The following is a 22145-nucleotide window of genomic DNA, read 5'->3' on the forward strand; positions in this document are numbered from 1 at the left end:
GTAATAAAACAAACAAACACATCACACACTTCTGCAGGGCTCTTATTGACCGTGCCACTACAAAGGCAACAATAACATCATTTTCTGATAGCTTTCATCAAAGGAACCCCGCCGACCGACCGCACACACGCACACACACACACACACAAACACCTCTTTGACTTACCGCACAGCCATCGACCACGGCGCGGACGTAGGGGTTGTTATCATAGGACATCTCCTCATCGTTGGAGCCCAGGAAGCGGATGGCCTTGTCGTAGCTGTCCTGTTCCTGGTCGTGCCAGGCCACCGACTGGTAGCAGTTGTATGTCATGTTTTGTCTGGCTGCCGCGCTCAGCAGCCGCATGAAAGTCATCTGGACCACACTGATGGGGTTGCCCTCCGCATCCACGTAGGAGAGCTGCAAAGAGGAACGCAGATGGAGTTGAACATCCAAAACGTAACACCAGAAAGGACCGGTGTAAAAAAAAAAAAAAAAAAAGAGTAAACCGAGAGGACGAATATCCTGAATATCCTATGAAGATTCACCTAACATATTCATATCTATACAGTGCAGTGTTTTTGTCTCCTGGGAGCCATGTTGATTACATTTATGACTGATTTGTATTCCTGTTTTACCGCTGGGTTTGGATTTCTAGGGTGTGTTTCTTATTGAAAACAGTGTTGTGAAAAAGGAGGTGTCATCCAAGGATGCAGAGGTAATAAACGTCCATGCTCTGCCATCAGAGCAAAACTAACAGAACTTCATTTGCAAATTCTGAAAACAATACAGGACAGCATTTTGACCTCATCATTTTTCTTATTGTCAAAATGAAAAGGCCAGAACCAACAATGTGTGAGTTTGTCTCTCAATACTCTCCCGACTTACCTATCCTGTGCGTGGCACTCAGCTCCAAGCCCATTCATTCCTACTGACGTTCATCTCCAAAGGTTTCAAAAATATTTATGTATTTAAAATACAGCTGGGCACTGTAGATTTAGCTAACGTTACTCCAACAGGAGGACATATTGCATTTGTTTGACTATTTCAACCCGTGGATGAATAAATATTTAGTTTACTATTGAATATTTACAACAGAATAGTGTATAAAGGACTGACTATGTTCACAGTAAAGGAACATGTCAGCCAGTGCTACTGTGTGGCTCACTGATGTTTTTTTTTTTTTAATAGTTTTGGCGCTCTCGTACCATTAGTAGAATCACTTCATAGTTGGTTTTGGCCTTTTCCTAGGTATTTGTTGACAATACAAAATATTGAATATTATCCGCCTTACGCTTAAGAACTGTAATGTGCAAATATCTGCAAATGTCTCCAGGGTGAAGATGAGCGTGGAACAAAGTCCACATTAACAATGGATCAGGTGATGATACTATATGGATTGTAAGAAGGGCTCAGAATATTTCCAAGGTCTAATGCCTGGAAGCTGTGCTGATGTGCAATGCTTAATGTGGAAAAAATATGCCATCAAAGTACAAAAAAAAAAAAAGCATAACTAAACCCCTCATTTAAATATTGATTTTGTAATTATGTAAAATATGTAAATATGTACCAGTCACGGTACATGAAAATGTAATTATCTTAATAGGAAATATGTTGCAGTAATGATACGTTAATTGCCTGCTAATTAACCTAGAATTAACCTAGAATTTAGCTTTTTCAGCCCATGTTACATAAAATCAGAGAAATGTTCAATTAAGCTGATTATTAGCGCTGTGTAATCCTGACCGATAAGATGGCAGGTTTGGAACCAGTCACGGTTTAGTTGAATGTCCGTACCTGACTATCTACATACCAACCATCAGGAATCCATTAGATCCACATAGTCGCTTCGTCTTTCAGACAAACAGGACTTACTGAGAGTAGCGCGCATGCACACCATGCAGCCAGAGCAGCAGACCGTCTGTGAGTCAGGATGTGGTCTTTCTCGACTTGTTGTTCTTGCACACACACACACACACACACACACACACACACACACACACACACACACACACACACACACACACATGCACGTACAAACCCAGAGAGTGCCGACACTCAAACTTGACATTAACAGATGGAGCTAATCATCTTCTCCATCTATTTGTGCAACAATTTAGCGCCAATGATTGATTTAATTAGCCAATTAATAACAAGATATAAACAATGAAGACTTTGTTCTGCAATATGTCTATGAGTGTCGGCATCGCGACTCAACAAAGTGCCACGGTTCTGATGTTTTGATCCTCAAGAGTGGCCGGGTAGTCCCATCATGCTTTTCTTGTTTTACCCAGCCACTCTTCATCCCCCCCTTTTCCCCCGCCCCCAAGCAGCGTGTGGATCCAGCCCGACATCGCCAGGGAAACATTACCTCTTCATCATCACAGCCGCAAGTCAACAGTGACTGAGAACCCAGAAGCCCCTGGGTGGTGACTGAGTGCCTGACCTCTTTGACTCAGAGCTACTCTGCCGGATCTAAGTAATGTTTAAGGGAGACATTGGGAATGTGAGTGCAGCTGAATGGCTGCAGCGGAGGAGAAATGATACTTATTTTTCTCTCCTTGTGGAGGATAGATTACCTGCTGAGGCATGGACTAAAAAAAAAAGTGTCACGTGAAAGAAAGAGAAATGTTAAGTGATGTATTCACTCTCAGGAGTTTTTGTCCAAACTATTAAATCAGCTATGTATGGATATTGCTTCTTGAGTCATGGGAGTGTCAAGGCACACAGTCACTAGGGAATGCTCTCTTAATGTAGCAGAGGTGTCTTAGACTGGATATATAATCAAGAAATTTAAACAGTGAAACAGCAGTACATTGTTTTCCGTTTGTTAAACTCCATTAGATGCCAAATTATAAAGCTTCACCACGGCAAAGCTTGCCTGTACGGTGCACAAACCTCTCCTCCATTTCCTTTTTAGAGCATCACCCATGTTGTTGGACTGTAGGCGAGTGCAGCTCGTTCTGAATCATGCACCACATTAAAGCAACAACCAAAATGCAAGGTGCCACCGCATAAACATAGCAGAACCATGCAGAGCCTCAGGCACACCAGAGTCCAGACCGGAGCCAGGACTCTGGGACCACGGGCAGGGCCACTTACCAGGGAACCTCTCTTGTAGTGACTATACCATGTGCCTGGCGAGTCTTTGGGCCATTTTGCCATTTTGCTCTGTAAAATATAAGAGGCATTCAGGGAAGGGAAAAGGACTTGGGGAAGTCGGGCTTACCAGTTTACCACGTTTGAATTCACTGAACCAGGAGCCAGGATTCTCCTTTACCCAGGATGTGAGTCTAACCTGGGGGCATGGATCGACAGAGAGGCAGAGGAGGGAAAAACAGCAGTGTTAAAGAAAGGAAACAGATCTGACAGAGACACATCCCATCTTCTTCATTTTTTTTTTTTTTTTTCTTCTTCCCCTCTTGCTCCTTCTGTTTGACCTCTGATGAGTCTTCCAGACCTGAAACAGTATCCAGTAAGATCAACCAGACCAACCAGTCCAGTACAGAAAGTTTTAGTAAGCCATTATGCCATTTTGTACAGAACAATCTGTAGCTGGCAGCTAATTGCTGCTGAAAAATTCATGAGTACACAGTGATTAATTACAAAATGATCGCCTGCAAAGAGCTCTTATAGCAAGGCCTCTATCCCTGCTGTGTAGTGTTAGTGCTGTACAGCCATGGTGCACTAACTTTGTTATGCCATTAAAAGCTGTGGATCGGCCAACAGGGCACAGCTCTAATGATCTCAGCCACGACAATGATGAATTTCTCTATAATTAGATGGCCCGGTTTGATATGGAACTGTCCTCAATAGCTTAATGCGTTAATGAATGATGAGCTGGAGATCACTTAGCGCTGGGAGATGGCATACATTAGACCCATGCTGCCTCGAAGGTGACCTGCAATTGTTTTCACTGGGAGGAGTAAATATATTCTTTCTGTGACTTTCTCTTTTTCCAGAATCCATGATCGTGTGTCTGGCTTTGGGACTGTGATTCTGTACAGTGCGTGGACAGTGTAACTATGTGCTCTTATAATAACTGTGCCAATCTAAACGCACGTGGGTGTGTTTGCAGTCTCTACGCCAAGACCGTCAGCACAGGCTTTTCTTTTCAGCCCCGACACAAACCAGAGCAGCCCATCGCCAGCACTCTATAAAAAGTCTGCTTCATTATTCGAAGCTTAAGCTAAATCCTTCTCCTCTGAGGCTTGGTGAGTGTCATCATTAAAATGGCTGTAGCACTGTGCTATTACACAACCCCGACTTGTCAAAGACAGTGTTCCCAATGTTTCAGCACCCTGCTACTCTCCTCTCCTCCACACACTCATGCATAATGAAGTGAAAATCTTCTCAACGTGTCTGCCACCTGCCAAAAGTCTTTACAGTTCCTTAATGGCATTCAATCTAAAAACGGCACTGAAACAATAGTATGGACGAGAAAATGCGTTTGAATGCGGGAGTTGTCTCCCTGTGGTTACCAACTGTCAGAATTAAACTGAGATTAAGCATGTTTATAACTTCGGCCCCTCAGGGGAAATGCAGAGAACCCTGTTGCGTCATCACCCACGTATTATTGGTAACAACATGCAAAGTAATCTCATGGAGGCTAATTATATGGGTACATGAGCTACAATAGAGTTACTGTTGCAAATAGCGCCGTCATGAGATGTTTCGGTAATTTATACAGTATATGCACGCCAGTTAGTCCCAGATGTGAGGAAAAAAAACAATCATTCACTTATCTGGAGTATTCAGCTAATGTTACTTTACTGTCAATCAAATCCACATTTGGAGGCTGGAAATAGAGGTATTAATACCACATCATCTTGCTAGCGCTAATCCCATCCTTTCTGCTTATTCTTCCTCAACCTGACTGTCCATTGTGCGCGCGCGTGTGTGTGTGTGTGTGCAAGTGTTTGTGTACACGCGGCCAGACTTACCCCTTCAGACTTCTTATCTGGGAAGATGCAGCTCTCGCCACCTGCTGTGAAGTTGCAGTAAACCTTGAAGGAGTCCCGAGAGCAGCCCTGGTTTGGATCGATCCAGTATTCACCTGGAGAAATGGAGACAACAGGAGAGCAATTAGAGAGTGGTATATATGATTTGAAGCCTATACTATACTCCCTCAGGCCAAGGCAGTGTCTGACATTATATGGCCAGTGCTAAAAGTATCCTGTCTCTACGGCTACACTTTCAGTCTGTGTTGAGCCTATTTCATATTCTGAGATGTTGTACAAATAAAAACTGTTTAATAATGCCTTGCTTAAGGCAAACATAACATAACTTGTGAAACACAATATACTGTACAACACAAATCTTAATTAATAGTGTTTTCTATGAAAATCAGCATTAAAAGTGTTGACACCCAGTGAGAGACATTTAACAAAAATCTGTCTTGTAATTTCTGCTGTTTGATAACATCATGCAAAGATGGAACATTTTACAGAAATAGAAATATTTGTATTAAAGGGTAACTCCCATTTTTTTCAACCCTTTTTCCTATGTTTTTGTGTCTAAGTGACTGATGGGAACATCGATCTTTGACATCGGTCCAGTATTAAGCGAGATCGCTGCAGTCGGCAGCGGCGAAAAAAGCTACAATGTACTGTAAGTTAATAGGGCAAAAGTGCCCGTTTTGCCACTGACAGATTAATATTCTAAGTGTCTGACAACATTATGGAAAGGATCCCTTCAGAGATAGACCTTTAAAACATCTTTGAGACATTTCTGTTTAACCAGAAACATCTCTGAAGTTGCTAGCGCTAAACCCACCAGACTCCATTTAAAAAAGCAATACTTTTAGCATGTATAGAGCCAACATATGTAAATTGGTAAACTATGAATTTTATTTCAACCAAAACTAGAGTTGTGATTGTTGGAAAAGTGGAAAGAAAAGTGTCTTTTCACAGTTTTATTTTGTTTACTGTTTATTTACATGGAGTCTGGTGGGTTTTGCGAACACAATTTCGCAGATGTTTTTATGTTTATAAAAGGGTCTTACTCTTTAACAGAAAGGTCGACCTCCTTAGAAATCCTTTCCATAATGTTGTCAGACACTTAGACTATTAATTTGTGCCTGTCAGTGGCAAAACAAATGCATGTAATGATGATTAGCTGGTTGATTCTAGGGCTGCAACTAATGATTTATTTCATTATAGATAAATCTCTATTGTTATCTAATTTATTTGAGTCGTTTGGTCATATAAAATGCCAGAAAAGACTATCTAAAGCCCAGGGGGACATCAAGATATTCTATACAGGAATTACAATCTGTGGAGAGGAAGTATTAGCCAATAGACCTGTCGGCTCATTTCAGATAGAGTGGAACACAAACCATCGGGGAAATCGGGGTGGCAGAGCTGCAGGTCTTTGCAGGTACGAGCGGGGTTGGTCTGTGTGCCCAGCGGGTGCTTCATCTGCTCGATCTCCAGTTTAAGGGAGTTGAGCGAGCCAAAGATTTCCTCCATGCCATCGTCGTAGTCCTTGTAGTTGGCATCCGCGGCCGCGTCGTCCATCACCTGGCTGGCATCGATGTTCCTACGAGTTCGGCCCTTCATGGAAGACATTATGGGGAGCGGGTGTATGACATCGCCGGGGGGGCCCTGTTATGGAGAGAGACAGATGCCAGTCAGAGATAAGGATGGAGATTATGACTTGGAAGGATAAGACACAAAAAGGATGATCGAGTAGAAAAGTCTTTGACTTACAGGAGGGCCAGGAGGGCCAGTTGTACCAGTCTCTCCCTTTGGTCCAGTTTGACCCTGAGCAGGACAAGTTAAAGCAATGCTTGATCTTAAGTGGCAAATTCTTTCAGAAGTGTCGTGATTGATACTTTTTCCTTATCTGATGGGGTGCAGGTGTCACTAAAACACTTACCGATGAACCTTTAGCTCCTTTGGGGCCAGGGGGACCCTAAAGGCACAAAAATGGCAAAGCAATCAATATTGGCCTAGACATTACGCGCTATTTGGTTGCACACATGCTGAAGCACAACACATATGATGAGTCTTACAGGTAATCCGGGAGGACCAATGGGACCAAGTGGACCTGAAGGACCAGCAATACCCTATAGGAAGAAAAGAGAGCGTGAATCCATAACTGACATCTGACAACAGAAGTTTATTCCTGATGCAACAGTTCGGGCTGGGCAATATATATCGATATTGATATATGGGGCTGGATATCGTTAATGTGGCTCGGGAAAGGGAAGTTTGGGGTCCCCTGCTGGAGCTGCTCCCCCCGCGACCCGATACCGGATAAGCGGATGAAGATGGATGGATGGATGGATAAATATCGTCTTAAATTTTGGATATCGTGATATGACGCAAGTGTTGTCTTTTCCTGGTTTTAAAGGCTGCATTACAGTAATGTCATGTTCTGAACTATACTTGCGGTTTTATTATTTGCCTTTACCCTCATTATTGGTGATTATTTATCAAAACTCTCATTGTGTTGATGTTTTGTGAAAGCACCACTAGTCAACCCTACAATATCGATATTGATGTATTTGGTAAAAAATATCGTGATATTTGATTTAAATTTTTTTTCCATATCGCCCAGCTCTAGCAACAGTATTGACTAGAATGAGGGATGTAAACACTAGTGACTACATTTGTGCCTGTACAAAATAAAAAACACCCCAACGCCGAGGATTATCAAACACTTTCAGTGGGCTGATTATTGGCACAGATACTCTTCTACAGCACTCCCAGTCTGATTTTGGCATACAGACTTTTAAAAAAAAAAAAAACAAGCGTGGGCCTTTTAACATGACTCCAGTGTAGTTGTACTTACATTGTCTCCTTTGAGACCATGTGATCCTGGTGGACCAGGAAGGCCTCTGTCACCCTTCTCTCCCTGTTCACCTGGGGGTCCGATAAGACCAATAAGACCCGGATGGCCCTGAGGGTAGAGAACAGCACACAACATCAATATCAATAAAACAGTCAATAATACACCATCACAAACATTAGCCATATAATACATCTATCCGGCACACCCTCTAATCATTAGGGTAATGATTTGAGGGCTGGAGGCAAACAACAGATCTAATCAATCTGTTAGAAAATGGGTCCATTAGTCCTAGTATTAAGCTACAGTAATGCTTTACATCCAAACATTCGGCTGGGGAGGTGGCTCACCTTTTCTCCTTTGACACCAGAGTCTCCTTTCAAACCGGGTAAACCAGGAGGACCCTGTGAGAGAGGTGACACATTGGAGATTAGGGGTGTTGAAATGAATCACTGCAGACAGACCATAAATCGATCATTGCCTGCTGATGTTGCTTGCTGATTTTCCAGTCGCTGCTTTTTTTCCTGTTTGCCTTTTGTCTGTTGTCTGCTGTGTTCAGACTCCGCGACATTCAGGAAGTGTCTTTTTTTAAGAGCAGATACAATAAAAAGGGGACTTCATATTTATATCTGACTGCTCGAATTTGTCGATGAAAACCACGTGTAGCAATATAGAATAATATTGAGGAGGTGACGCGTCGTGATGCATCGGGACATCGAAGCAATATCAAATCGTTGACTGGATTATCGAAATCAAATCGAAACGTGACACCAGTGAAGATTCACACCACTATTGGAGAGGGGGATTCAGATCAGGTCTCACACATCACTGTATGCAAGATACTTTGGTTCAAAGGGCCAAGAGTCACTTCTACTCACCATTGGTCCGGGAGGTCCATCCGGGCCTGGAGCACCAGGTAGACCTTGCTCTCCCTGCAAAGAAATACCAATTAGACAGTGTTTATTACCGGCTCATAAGAAAAAACATGTTTCTATAAATAGCACGGCTCCTTTATGTTCAACAGTTTATTGAAAACCATCGATGTGCACCTGCTCTGTGAGCTGTTTTAACAATGACTGCAATAAATTGCCGTGACGGTACGAAACATTTTACTTACAACTGGGCCAGGGATACCCCTGAGGCCTTGCCAGGTGATCCTTGAGGACCAACAGGACCCGTCTTTCCTTGGGGACCTTCCAAGCCAGACTCTCCCTTTCACACAAAAAAAGCGAATACACAAACCATTAGATTCTTGCTCATTTGTTGGGGGCATGATATTGTTGATGTACTGAGTGAAGAGAAAATGTGTATTTGTTGGATGCGTTACCTTGGCTCCCTTCTCTCCTTGTCTTCCCTCAGGTCCCGCAGCTCCAGGGGGGCCCTATTTGAACATAAATAAATGACAGATTAATATTGTGCAATACAAAGAGATAGATAGATATTGATAACATTTTGAAATGACAACGACAAAAGCGCTCAGGACAGTACTTACTCTCTTTCCTGGTGGTCCGGAGGGGCCAGACTCTCCAGTGGGTCCAGGAGAACCCTAGGTTGAATTGTAATTAAATACAAATCAAACAGTATTCATTTTGTGATTTAAATTGAATTTTTTTATCCAAAAAGAAATCCTTTTCAGCACACAGAGTTGTGGTAAAGTAACACAACACTCACAGCTTGACCGGCCTCTCCATCATCTCCCTTGTCACCAGCTGGACCATCTAACCCCTGCATAGGAAATGAACAGAGCCTCAGTCATGCTGCATTGCAGCCAAAAAACAGAGTTTGCACAATGCATTCACTCATGCCATACGTACAGCAGGACCGGGCTCTCCAGGAGGGCCAGGGTCACCAGGGAAACCACTCGGCCCCTAAAAAAAATAAATCAATAGAACTTGCATTACTTTCTTTTTTGAGAAAAGAGATGTAGTTTAAGGTCACATATGTCCTTTGTGAGAAGTGAAAGCGGTGGCGAGAGTGCACTTATTTGTAACATAAAATTTATTTTCTGAAGTCGAAGGTGGAAAAAGACCTACTGGGCTGCCTTTGGGACCATCATCTCCAGGGGGACCTTTAGGGCCGGGAGGGCCAGCTGTACCAGCCGGACCGGACTCTCCCTTTTCTCCTCGCTCTCCTCTTGGACCCTGGAACAATACGCAGTAGGTATGTTATTCTAATTCAGAGATGGTTGTAGAAAACAAGTTAAAAATGATGAAAGGAAACTTCAAAGCAAAATCTAACTCTGTCTCATTATACGTTGTGGTCATTGTAGATAAACTGATTTGTAGTCCAGCTATTGACCAACACTGATTCAATTGGTGGTGAAATTATTGTTGGTCCTTTCATCCTTTGTACTTATTCATCTAAATATGGAGGAAAGAAAACCAGATTACTCACTGGTGGGCCAACTTCTCCCTGAAGACCGGGCTCTCCTGTTTCACCAGCATCGCCCTGAAAAAAGAGAAAGAGAGAGAGAGAGAGGGAATATTAGAGGGTGAGAGAGGCACATATATTATCAGAAAGTTGATTTGTTGATCCAGCGTGGTTCTAAAATTCCCATCATTTACAGCAGCGTCCGCTGTCCTGGCGCCCTTGTCACCCAAATGGGGATAGAAAGAGATGACACAAGAGATTTCAATCCATCAAGTGCAGACAGATTGGGCGCTGACCTCACTCTTCTGCCTGGACCCTGCCTTTATATCTTGTCCTCCTTCCCCTGCCTTATTGGATAGTTGCCCTGTTGACTCACCTATACACCGGGCACTATCGTTATTCACTGTCACATAAGCCTACCATCCTCCCTGTTGGGGTTTTTATTGCAGATGCAGTCTGCCACACCTGTGTAAGGGACAACTATTAGTTTGTGCCATATTTGGGAATCGGGGAGCCAGTGGATCGCACAGCACTGCAGAGCCAATGCCAAGCCATGCGGGGATGTGTTATGATGATGAAGCATGTCCTGAGTCTCTCTAGCATGAACAACAGGATTGCTCTGTATTGTGAACATCAGCTGATCCTCTAAATTAGTGTCTGGCTGTCTTCCAAACCTCTTTGCTGCGGTCAAGAAATCCACTCTAAGCAGTTGACATGTCTTGTTCAAAAGCATGACTGATCCTCCTGTATTAGGAGCAGGTCTTAAAGCTATGTTGCATCAGAGAAGCCCTGCACAGGCCTCGACTCCATCCATACAACAACCTGCCTATGTTCACCACAGGGCTGCCTGGAAAATCTGCTGACAACAGGGAACAACCAAGAGCATGAAAGACAGCTGCTCATCACAGATACAGTATATGAGAGATGAGATGAGATGAGATGAGAGGAAGAAAAAAAAGCCAGAGGTCAGTGGCTTGCCAGCTCCCGGGGCTGGCCAAAAAAATGCCAGATCAGCTCAAGAGCGATTAGCCAAGAGAGCGCTGTGTTTGTTTGCACAGGAGAAGGACAGGCTATCCTCAGGGACAGTATAAAGGTGATTCTATTGACTGGACCAGATAAAACAAATCACATCATCGCTACGGACAAAAAGTGATGAGAAAGTGCAAAGCGCTGCAGTCCAGCGGCGGCAAAAGCTGCCAAAGCGGGCCTTTCATAATGAAACGGCAGCAAAGAATAAGAGATTATATGAGAGCCCCATTTTAATAATGCATTCATCATCTTGCAAGTGCAGTGCCTTTGAGTATTAATTCACACTCTCTCCACCCAGCAACAGTACTGTAGGGGATGGCAGCCCGTCCACTAGATTTGCTGTGCATCTGTCACTCTGCGATGGGAAAGAAATGATCATGTCCAATTTAAAACGGTATCCCATAAATAGGCGTGGGAAATATTAATGGCAGCAAAAGCCTTTTAAATAGGTATCATTCACATTATATAGCCCAGAGCACTCAAACAAACTGTTAGCACACCGAATCTGTCGCTTCCAAAGTGTTACAAAAACCAGTCAGCCGGACAAAAACATGTATATCTTATACAGTAGGGAGGTTCATTGAAACAATTGTACATAATCAGGTGCCATAGTGGTCTGGAATCCATAACACTGACACATTATGGGACCTTTATTGTGTTGTCTGCCTCTCTGGTAAAACTGTGTCATCTTTACTTCTCTAGATGTGACTAATTTCACATCTAAAGAGACATGGCACCCAGTGTTTTTGGAACGGGACCAGAGGTGCCATCTGGAACAAAAAGGCTGTACAGTAGCATACATTGTCAATTGAAAGAATACTGGTCAGCCGGTTTAGTGGACTCCCATGATGGCCAATAACAACAACTCCTTACATCTACTTTAAAAGCCAAAGAAAGTTTCAGTCCATGCTTCTCCAAGCGAAAAAACTGTTTGTGCAGAATACACGATTATACTGTACTGCAATCCAAATACAGTATTTACATGGGTGAATGTTGTAGGCAATGATCGAGAATGAAATCATGATTTCTGTGTGTAATCATAGTAGTTTGTTTAGACAAATACCTGTGAGGCTAGAGTGCAGACTTCATATCTGATTTTACTGTCTGCCTACGTTTTTGTTTACTGATGATGATTGATGATTACGTTGTCCATTTACCTAATTGCCTACAGGGTAGATATACTTAGCATCAAATGAAAAGAGGCACAAAACAACATAACCAAAAGGAGTTCATGTGACTTTGGAGATGTCTGTGTTTACACTTACACCAACCAAAAGGAGTGGCGGGTGTAATTTAAAAACATTTCCTGCCAAAAAAAGCCAACAAAATGGTATGATGCTACATAAACTGCTTACACAAAACCTCAGCGGCACCACTTTACTCTCACACCAGACATAGAAGAGAGGTTTACCTTTTCTCCAACAGAACCAGGGTTTCCAATGCCACCGGGAGGCCCCTGAGGGCCATCTGCTCCTGGGGGTCCTGAGGGGCCTCTGGGACCAGGGGGGCCGGGTGGACCCTGCACGCAAGAGAGAAATACAGTCTAATGAGCAAGGACCCTTTACATGCAAACTTCCTGTTACGTGATGTATTGAATGATGACACAGTCACTTACCATTTGACCAACGTCTCCAGTTTCACCTTTCTCACCAGGTGGACCAGGCAAGCCCTGAGGAGTGTGCAGAGGGTTTAATCATACAGCCTCAGTGCAGTGGTGGAAGAGTTTTTTTGTTTTTTTAACATGTTCAAAATAAAGTAAACTAAAACCACTGCCTCAGTGTTTCTTAATGATAACATTTGACCATAGTTTATATGTTTCGTAGCAGTCCGCACCTGCAGCCCAACTGGCCCTGGAGGTCCGGGGAATCCTCTGGATCCTTCATCTCCCTTCTGGCCAAACAGACCCTGCTGCCCTCTGGGACCAGGCTCACCATCTGCACCCTGCGACAGATGAAAAGGGGGGTCCCGATCAGGAGATACAACGGTCGCTGATACTGTCGGCCTAGCGGATACAGTGGATGAGGCGTTGAGTCATCTGAACACTTGATGCAAAGACGAGACACTTACAGCAGGACCGGGTGCTCCAACAGGTCCTTGAGGGCCGGTGGGACCAGGTGGGCCCTGCAGAGGAGAAGGAACACGTCAAAGGGTCAATCAACTCAAAACTGTCAAAACCCATGAATTCACAGTAAAAAAATTTAATCAAAATGGATCGTGTTAAGAATCTCAGGCAGTGAAATGATACATAAATGATGTACTGTATTTATGATTTCTGTAAATAAACAACTTACATGCTCTCCTTTGTCCCCCTTGCCTCCTTTCTGGCCTGGCTCTCCAAGCTCTCCCTGTGAAATGACACGATCACAGTGTGAAACCAGGACAGATAAAAAAAACTCACAACTCAAGACAAAACACAACTAAGAGAGGGGAGATGAAAACGTGACAGTGAGTAAATGGTCTTCAAACACGCCCCAGGACAGAAACTGACATATTAAAGCACAATAAAACTCAACTATATCCCACCTTTATATTCTTTCCTTAGGGATCTGTCTATGGAAATTTCAATTAAATCTCTCCAAATGACAAATGGGGACAAAAACAGTGGTTATCATGATGGCTGAGTCACTGGGGCTACGGGCAGCCAAAACAGAATAGATAATTAGTCCTGTCTCAACCTGTTTGCACCAGCATTCTCAGAGTGAAAAACCTTGCACCGTTCTTTCAAAGCCTTCACATGCTGTTGGCGTTTGGAGAAATAATGTTAATATCTGCCAAACCCAAAGCAATTTACTTTTGGTTTGAGTCACACAAGGCTCTTTGTGAGGCAGTATTAGTCTTAAAATAAAGGCCTTGGAGTTATTCCTTCCCCGTGGATAGGACTTATAATGGGAAAGTGTCTGAATGTGTGTAAACATTAGCTTGCAAGATCCTTTTTATCTGCACGGCAAATACGCTCTGTATTCTCTGTGTCCGTGTGCACCGTGGGGACCAGTGTGAGGCCGGTTAAGAACTGAGGCATTCTTCAAAGGATAAGAGATTATCCTCTGAGTATCTCCGAGGCTGATCTTCCTGCAAATGTTTTTTTTTTTTTTTTTTGGAGCCGATGAGGAGTTGTTCTCGCTTCTGAATACTAAAGGGTCACTTTCACACATTCTGTCATTGCCACAAAATTCCTCCCTATCCTCTGTCTTTTTGTACAGAGGAGTACAAAGCTGTAACGAGGCAGGTTGACCTTTTAAAGTCCTGTTAATCTATGAAAACTCTGTTGGACAAATTCCCCTTAGAGCACTTAAGGACACAGGGAAAGAGACAAGAGAATATCTGGCTTAGAGCTCAACTGTAAAGTTTAGTGTCTTTGTAAGGTGGTAAGTGTGCATGTGGTGTATATTAGTGTGTGTGTGTGTGTGTGTGTGTGTGTGTGTGTGTGTGTGTGTGTGTGTGTGTGTGTGTGTGTGAAGCAAAGTGCTCAAAAAGTTGAAAGCTATACAGCTTTACTGGATTTCATCCTTTCTCTCTTCACGTGGACGGCAAAACAAGACATTAAAAAGTAACCCACCTTGTCTCCGTCCTCTCCAGGTGGTCCAGGAGGTCCTCCAGGTCCTGGCAGACCCACAGGTCCCTGAATACCATCTCTTCCGGCTGGGCCTTGAGGTCCTTTCTCTCCCTAAAATTTATATTTTTCAGGATGTTGTCAGCCATGCTTGATCTGTGAAAAGTGTTGTAGAAAATGTTCTAAGACGATGTTCTTACCGGTCCACCTTTCTCTCCTGCAGGCCCTGGGGGTCCCTGGGGGCCAGGGCGTCCAGGAAGACCCGTAGGTCCGGCTGGGCCAGCAGGACCACGCTCACCAGGTGAACCCTACAGCACCGCGGCACAGTAATTTTAGTAATCAGAGTAACTGAACGGAAATATCATATTATATATATATATATATATATATATATATATATATTAAGTGATTTTAAGTGAACACTGAAACAAAGTCATCATATCAGGCACATTTACCAAATAGGTCAAACCTCTCTTATGTAAGCAGCAAACTGTGCATATAATTATATTATGTAAGAGACTGGAAGAACTGAGGGTGGGAACTTTGCTATGAAGACAATTCCCAGAGGCCGAGGCCGAGACCATGGAAGGTGAGAGCGAGAGTGAGAGAATGAAAGTGACAAAGTGAGGATGCGGATGCAGTAAATTGCACTCACAGCAGGGCCAGGTGGGCCATGAGGTCCTTCATTCCCTTTCAGGCCGTGAGCCCCCTGCAGAACAAAATAAAAAGAAGGCTTCAGAAAACAAACACATCGGTTGGGGGAAACACATCCTGCCCTACGCTGGACAGGCTCAGCGTGAGATGGAAAACCTCCTGTAGTCCCCAAAGTGGAGGCTGAGAGCAGCCGGGGAGAACAGTTATTCAACAAAAATTGCTTCGAACATCCGTTATATTACAAAAGTGAACAGATATATCGCTTCATTTCTGCATCCTAGAGTTGGAAGCAAAAACTGTTTCTGCCATTGATTTCTTTCTAAAAAAGTTTGCAGTAAGAAAATGGCATGAATTGCATAACTATGACTTTGTCAAGTTAGAGTAGAATAAAAAATTTAAAAAAAATAAACAGCCTAGAGTACACTGTTCCTTATCTGAAGCCCACTCAGGGATGTGATATGATGTAGGATTCTTGAAGTTAACTACAGTGATTTAATAGCCAAGAACGATTACACAATAACCAAGCTGTGAGGTGTATTGAATTTGTGAGATGTTTTTGTACTGAGCAAAAAGCAATACTAACCACAGGGCCAGGCAGACCTCTCTCTCCGGGGAAACCTCTCGGCCCAGGGGGGCCATCCTTACCTGCTGGGCCAGCAGGACCAAAATCACCCTGTGGGTCAAAGCACAATGCCATTAATTCTATAAATGCAGTGTTGTTGTATGTATGCTCCAAATTACACTAAGATAAGTGCAGTTATATCATCTCACAAAACAAAATAATCGAGATGGGATGGGAACAATGTTATTGCAGGTATGATGCTGATTGGGTGCTATAAAGATACAATATTAAACAGATAGCTTCAGGATTCACCTTAGCTCCTTCTTTCCCTGCAGCTCCAGGTAGACCCTGTTCACCAGGTGGGCCTGGGGGCCCAGGATGACCCCGATCTCCCATTGGTCCAGTCTCACCGGTTGGTCCCTACAATTGAAAACAAAATCCCCGGAAAGTAAGACACCACAGCTATAAAAACCCAGATGCAAAGGAGGCGTGAAGAAGAGCAACTACGGTAAGAGGATCACTGTGAGCAAAATCAGCAATTCAACACAAAAAAAAGATCCCACAATTTCTCCATCTCACAAAACACGGCGTGGAGAAGCTGTGTGGGAGGCCCACTAGTCATTAAGGCCACATACAGCTCCGTTATCGCCAATGTTCTCAGCCGGCATTAGCAGAGCGGCTGGGGGGGATAAAGTCTGTTAAATGCTTATGCATAATGGATGAAGAGCCCGTTGCTAATATGGAAGAGAATAAACAACACTCATGGCTTGTGAGATACAGGTATGAGGATTAATCCATGTGTTTGTCGGAAAGACATAATGTTGAGAGCATTCTGGTAGCTTTACTAGTGCACGTCTCAACGATCACAGACAGGTTTCTCTACAACACACAGTGTAACTTTGAAAAAAATGAACACATTTTGAAATGAATACAAATACATATTTGTTATTTTTCAGCATCTTAATGGAGATCTGTCTCTGCACTAGGGCTGTGCAATTAATCGAATAGTACTCGCTATTTCCATTTCGGCTCCTAACGATCACAATGTAACAATTACAATGTAATCGAGAGAAACGAAATTTTTTTACATTGCATTCTGCAGTAAACTCTTATTTTGCCTTGTGTTCTGAAGGGGAATTCAGAAGGTTTAACGGTAAAAGTCCTAAGGGAAATTTCACAGTTTACGGTGTTTTCACTGATGAGTTGCTTTACTGTTTCGCTGTTTAAGTTCAATAAATGCAGCATCTTCCCAAAAGTCAATGAGCAATCGTTTTAAATAATTGTGATTTCAAAACTGACCGACATAAATTGTGATTTTTTTTTTCTCCACAATCGAGCAGCCCTACTCTGCACAAAAGATTACACTCAAAGTTAAGTTATGATACTACTACTAGTTACTGATAATACATATAAGGGAACAACACGGCAAGATGGCCGGTGACTGTGACTCACCTGAGGTCCAACCACGCCTGGAGGGCCAGGAGGGCCAGTCTTGCCTTGGAATCCCTGTTTATTACAGAAGAAGAAAAAACAGAGTTACATGACATTTAACTGACGCTGTTGAATACAGATGAAGAGCTGAGCATTCAAATTATTTTACTCACAGTCTCTCCTCTCTGTCCGGGATGTCCAGGCAGTCCATCTTTCCCTGAAGGTCCCTGAGAAATACATCCAAATCTATGAATGCAAGTGTAAAGAATGCCAAAGGAAAAGGAACGATGGGTTTATATACACAGTCGTGTGTCGTGTTATGAGTCTGGACTCACAGGTGGGCCCTTTGGTCCTGGGAAACCTGTTGGTCCCTGAGGCCCTGGTAGACCCTGCAACAAACGACAAATGATTCCGGGTCAATAATCGGTTGGACTCTACGTGTTATGAGAACAAAACGACCCTTGATGACAGTGTGATGGTACGTACCCTCTCACCGGGAGGTCCTGGTGGGCCGTCATTTCCTGAGTTACCCTGAAGAGACAAAATAATGAGTGAGTGGGCATTCACACCGACTCAACTTTTGGAGAAAAAAACCCCGCAACCCCACGTCCCCTGCGGTGGCCAATCATGTAACCGGAGATCAGACTTGTCAGTCGGTTTTGTGGCGGTCTGAGAATTCCGTACTGTAAACAGGAAACATCACTGCCTCCGTCGCTGCCACAACAAAGTTTTTAAAACACGAAACACAAGTGCCGAACTGCCCAGGAGTTTGTGTAACAGCTGAATGTTTGACAAGCAACAAAGCACACTCGAGCCATCTCGTCTCTTAATTTCTTTCTCTCTTTCTGCCTTCATTCCAGGAAATGATCCTGCCTTCAAGTGCGGTCGGAAACGTCGAGATCTATAAACGATCTGACGGAAAACAGTAGTTGTGAAATATAAAGTCTACTTGTGCTACATCGGGGGCGGTTAAAGAACACAACAGGACGTCAATGACACTTCCACCACCATCGCCGGATGGCTTATTTTGGTCTGAATGGACCCCAAGTGGTGAACTTGTACCACTAAAAATACACAAGAAAGTGGCAGTGAAATATATGACTCACCTTTGGTCCAGATTTTCCTGTTGGTCCTCTTGGTCCTCTCTCTCCTCGAGGCCCCTTGAGGGAAAAGACAAAGTGATTAAAAATGATAGAACGGGTCCTAAGACATATTTGTGACCTGAAACGGTTATGCTTTCCCCGGTTGAATCAGTGTGGGTTCCCCTCAAGCATGCCCAGGTTGAACCTCCAGTTTGACTGTGCCAAGCTCGCCATCTGTATACAAGCACGAGTCTGCTGAGTAAGACTAACCGTTGGTCCTCTCTGTCCGCGTGGGCCAGGCTTTCCTGCTGTTCCCTGTGGACACGGAGAACACAAACAGTGATCAAAGGAGTCACCTCCTCAAGAAGAATCAAACTAATGCCGGCAGTCAGTAACATTTGCAAATAGATTTGAACAGAATTGGGCAATTTAAGAGCTCTGACATCATCTTTAATCATTAATTAGGAATTACCAGTTTCAAAAAATACAATCAATATTTATCCTGACTTACATTAATCAGATTCCTATGTAAATAGGACGCTAGAATTATCAATAATGCACAATACAATGATTTTAAAGCGATATTACAATTACAGTGGCTGCATAAATTTTAATGAGAAAAACAATCATATCTTTTGTGAGGCTTTAAAAAAAAAAAGAATTACAAAAAATATGGTGCTGTGAAACGATGCTAATTGCCCTATTATCCCTTTCTGTCTGGGAGCTTGGTCTCATAAACTTCACAAATGTTTTGTGAAGATGAAAAGCTTTATGTGCCCTGCTCGACTCGCGGTGGCAAACCATTACTCTTGCAGGCAAGCTAATGGCCCAGCCCTTAAACAAAGAAAATGAAACATCGCTCAAGTACCGCAAAGTGATAAACAATGCATTTGGTGGTTCGAAATGAGTTGTGTAAGTGCTCTTTCTGTCCTTGGTAAAAATCTTTATTTTAGAGCCATGCAACTTCCTCTAGGTTGATAAATCTGGAGCTAGGACAGAAGCCTGTCGCCAGCACTACGCCAGTATTGATCCAACCCTTTTTGTAGCAATGAGAAGAATAATAATAACAAGTCTATTTGACATACCCGAGTTCCTTTCTCTCCATTGGCGCCAGGGAAACCTTGGAAACCTTGAGATCCCTGCGTGAGAGAAAGAGTAATTCATCATTTCAGAGACAAACCTTAAATATTAGTTCCTTTGTTTATTCCCTGTGATATCCCTAGCATATTAAACGCAACAGAAGACAGGGTGCACCATAAATAAAAGCAGTGTTTTATTGTTGTCGTATTATAGCAGCTTAGGGCTGACACCAAAAGGCATATTCAAATCCCCGGCTCTTTGATCAGGGAGCTTCAAGCATGTCCACTTGTCAGACTGCGGCTTTGCCTCTGAGAGGCTAAAGCGAGAGCCATCAAATGTTCAGCAAAGCAGCCCGCACATGCACGTGTATGAATTTTTTATTGTCTTTCAAATACACATAGAAACACGCATGTGTGTAGAGACGCTGTGGCCACATGAATTGTGTCTCTTATGAGTAGGGTTTCAAAGTTCCTTTATACTCATATCAGTGAACTAATGGCAATATTGTTATGCAATACATGTGCGCAATTACCTTTGGTCCTTGTCTTCCTGGGTATCCTGGCAATCCGGGAACTCCAAGTTTACCCTGTAAATGAGAAGAGCCATATTTAGTTTTAGATTCACTTTTACAGACTTGAAGTATTGCACTTCCATGAAGTTGGGGGACTCATTTAAGACAGATTCAATGACACAACAGTGCAAACTGATTCAGAACTTTACAAAGCTCCCTCCAGAGCCTCAGACAACATTATACAACTTAGTCAAAAATCGCTTTTTTGGGGGGGTCAATTTCCACATTATGTAATCCTATATTACCTGATGCTTGTGATGCATACATTACATATTTAAGACACCTAGTATTAATGTGACTTTGTACATGAAATTTAGTCTTTTGTTTTTATGGCTTATAATAATGCAAAAGAATTGCTTTGCAATGTTGATTTCCTAACGAGTACCTTGCCAGCCAGCCTAAATGCCATGCAAGCAAACTGCATTATACTACAGTGGTACAGCTGTGAATGTAAACAAAGTAGTAGTGTGTTATTTTAGTAGTAAAACTTCAATAAAATATGAACACCTGCTAAACACAGCTGCATTTATTATGACTAAGCTGAGTGTTAATGTTGGCTGCTATGCAGGCTTCCGTCAAAAGTATGAAAATGAGTCTGCTGTTACCACATGTGTGATCCAGATACAGACCAGTGTCTACATCTATAATGCAGTGTTACTGCGATTCTGCAAATATATGTACAATTCCGATTAAGAAGAACACTTTAAAGCTAGAGTGCGTAGTTTCTGTCGCCCCCATGAGGAATTCTTAGTAATGACAACAACAGTGTCGGTGCGTCCACACGATACAAGCCTTCCATGACCGATTTTGTTAGCACAGTCTAAATGACGCAACATGTTTCGAGCCTTTTGTGAAAGACCACAGACAGGCTGCATCCTCTAGAAAAGACTGACGTTTCTTTTTTTATGCAAAGAAAATGTCAGCAACAGCTAACCCAGTGTTCACTTTAACAATGAAGAATGTTAAAAACTGAATCCATTTTATGCTCCCAGCTGGTTCAAGAGCAGCAGCAATGACAAATCGGTTGCTGTTAGGAAGAGAACGATCGGAAAAACTATTTCAACTATTCAAGCCCTGCTGAACTATCATCCTGGGTCAAACATGACTGATGATACAAAATTGCAACTTGTTTTTGATTCTGTTTTATCCGTCATTGTTAAATTTAGGCAGAGGACACGGTATCTGTTGGATCTCAGCATTTTGGTTGTGAAAGCCAAGCTGGAAAAAAAAGGAGCTTACCTTCTCACCACCTGGGCCAAGAGGACCAGCATCTCCTGGGAGACCTGAGCGACCCTTTGGTCCCTCGGGACCATCTTCTCCTCTGGGTCCTGCTGGTCCAAGCTCTCCCTGGAAAGCACCGGAACACATACTTGTTCATACTTACAACTTATCATTTTCCTTAAAGCTGCAATGTGGAGTTTTCGTGTAAAACATGTTGAATGTACTGTATTTCCTTCACCATAAACCATAAAATAGTTGAAATAAAAAAAAATTAGCAAAGCCAACTTTGTTTTGTTTTCGTATATATTTGTATACCTCAATCGTTTAGATGCATACACCAACTAGCACTTTTCTTTCTTTTCTGCCTTTTGCTTGTGCATTTGTCGATCAGTTGAACTGCGTGAAACAACTACATTACACATTTGCATTCGTGCCCTCGGCAGTGGGCAGGAATGTTAATCCACCTTAATAGACCCAGAAAACCAATTTTCTCAATCAGCTTCTGAATTGACAATGTGCAATGGACACAGAAACGTGCAACTTTTTCTTTTCTTGTAAAGCAAACAAGTCAATTCATTCTGGGTAACTCGGGTCGCCCTTTTTAAACTGTTGTGAGTGTAAAGTTGCTTAAAGAATCAAGTAAAGCTACTTTCCCTTGCCGACCGCGCCTCAAAGCAGTTAGCGATCCTATTATTGCTTCTCTCTGTGAGCGTGCTCCCCTTCTAGCGGGACACCCACTTAATGACAGAGTACAAACTCACTTTGACAACCAGTCGCTGCTGCGGAGACTCAGCGGTGTGTGAAAAGTTATCCAGTTAAAG

General features: G+C 42.9%; 1 protein-coding gene across 1 annotated transcript in view; it reads right to left on the reverse strand.

The window, feature by feature from the left end:
- Window positions 1-22145, reverse strand: part of col5a1 (procollagen, type V, alpha 1) — an 83663-nt gene that overhangs the window by 2788 nt on the left and 58730 nt on the right. Inside the window, 37 exon segments of the mRNA XM_039779366.1 lie at window positions 167-400; window positions 3210-3278; window positions 4924-5036; window positions 6318-6585; window positions 6691-6744; window positions 6860-6895; window positions 6996-7049; window positions 7778-7885; window positions 8125-8178; window positions 8653-8706; window positions 8892-8920; window positions 8923-8986; window positions 9102-9155; window positions 9267-9320; window positions 9446-9499; window positions 9589-9642; window positions 9808-9915; window positions 10169-10222; window positions 12585-12692; window positions 12789-12842; window positions 13007-13114; window positions 13241-13294; window positions 13465-13518; window positions 14730-14837; window positions 14924-15031; window positions 15379-15432; window positions 15961-16050; window positions 16252-16359; window positions 17392-17445; window positions 17544-17597; window positions 17706-17759; window positions 17857-17901; window positions 18477-18530; window positions 18723-18767; window positions 19538-19591; window positions 20065-20118; window positions 21343-21450. Coding sequence (XP_039635300.1) covers window positions 167-400; window positions 3210-3278; window positions 4924-5036; window positions 6318-6585; window positions 6691-6744; window positions 6860-6895; window positions 6996-7049; window positions 7778-7885; window positions 8125-8178; window positions 8653-8706; window positions 8892-8920; window positions 8923-8986; window positions 9102-9155; window positions 9267-9320; window positions 9446-9499; window positions 9589-9642; window positions 9808-9915; window positions 10169-10222; window positions 12585-12692; window positions 12789-12842; window positions 13007-13114; window positions 13241-13294; window positions 13465-13518; window positions 14730-14837; window positions 14924-15031; window positions 15379-15432; window positions 15961-16050; window positions 16252-16359; window positions 17392-17445; window positions 17544-17597; window positions 17706-17759; window positions 17857-17901; window positions 18477-18530; window positions 18723-18767; window positions 19538-19591; window positions 20065-20118; window positions 21343-21450 — 2883 coding nt within the window.

This window comes from Perca fluviatilis, chromosome 17, assembly GCF_010015445.1.
Source record: "Perca fluviatilis chromosome 17, GENO_Pfluv_1.0, whole genome shotgun sequence".
In the NCBI taxonomy this organism is placed as follows: Eukaryota; Metazoa; Chordata; class Actinopteri; order Perciformes; family Percidae; genus Perca; species Perca fluviatilis.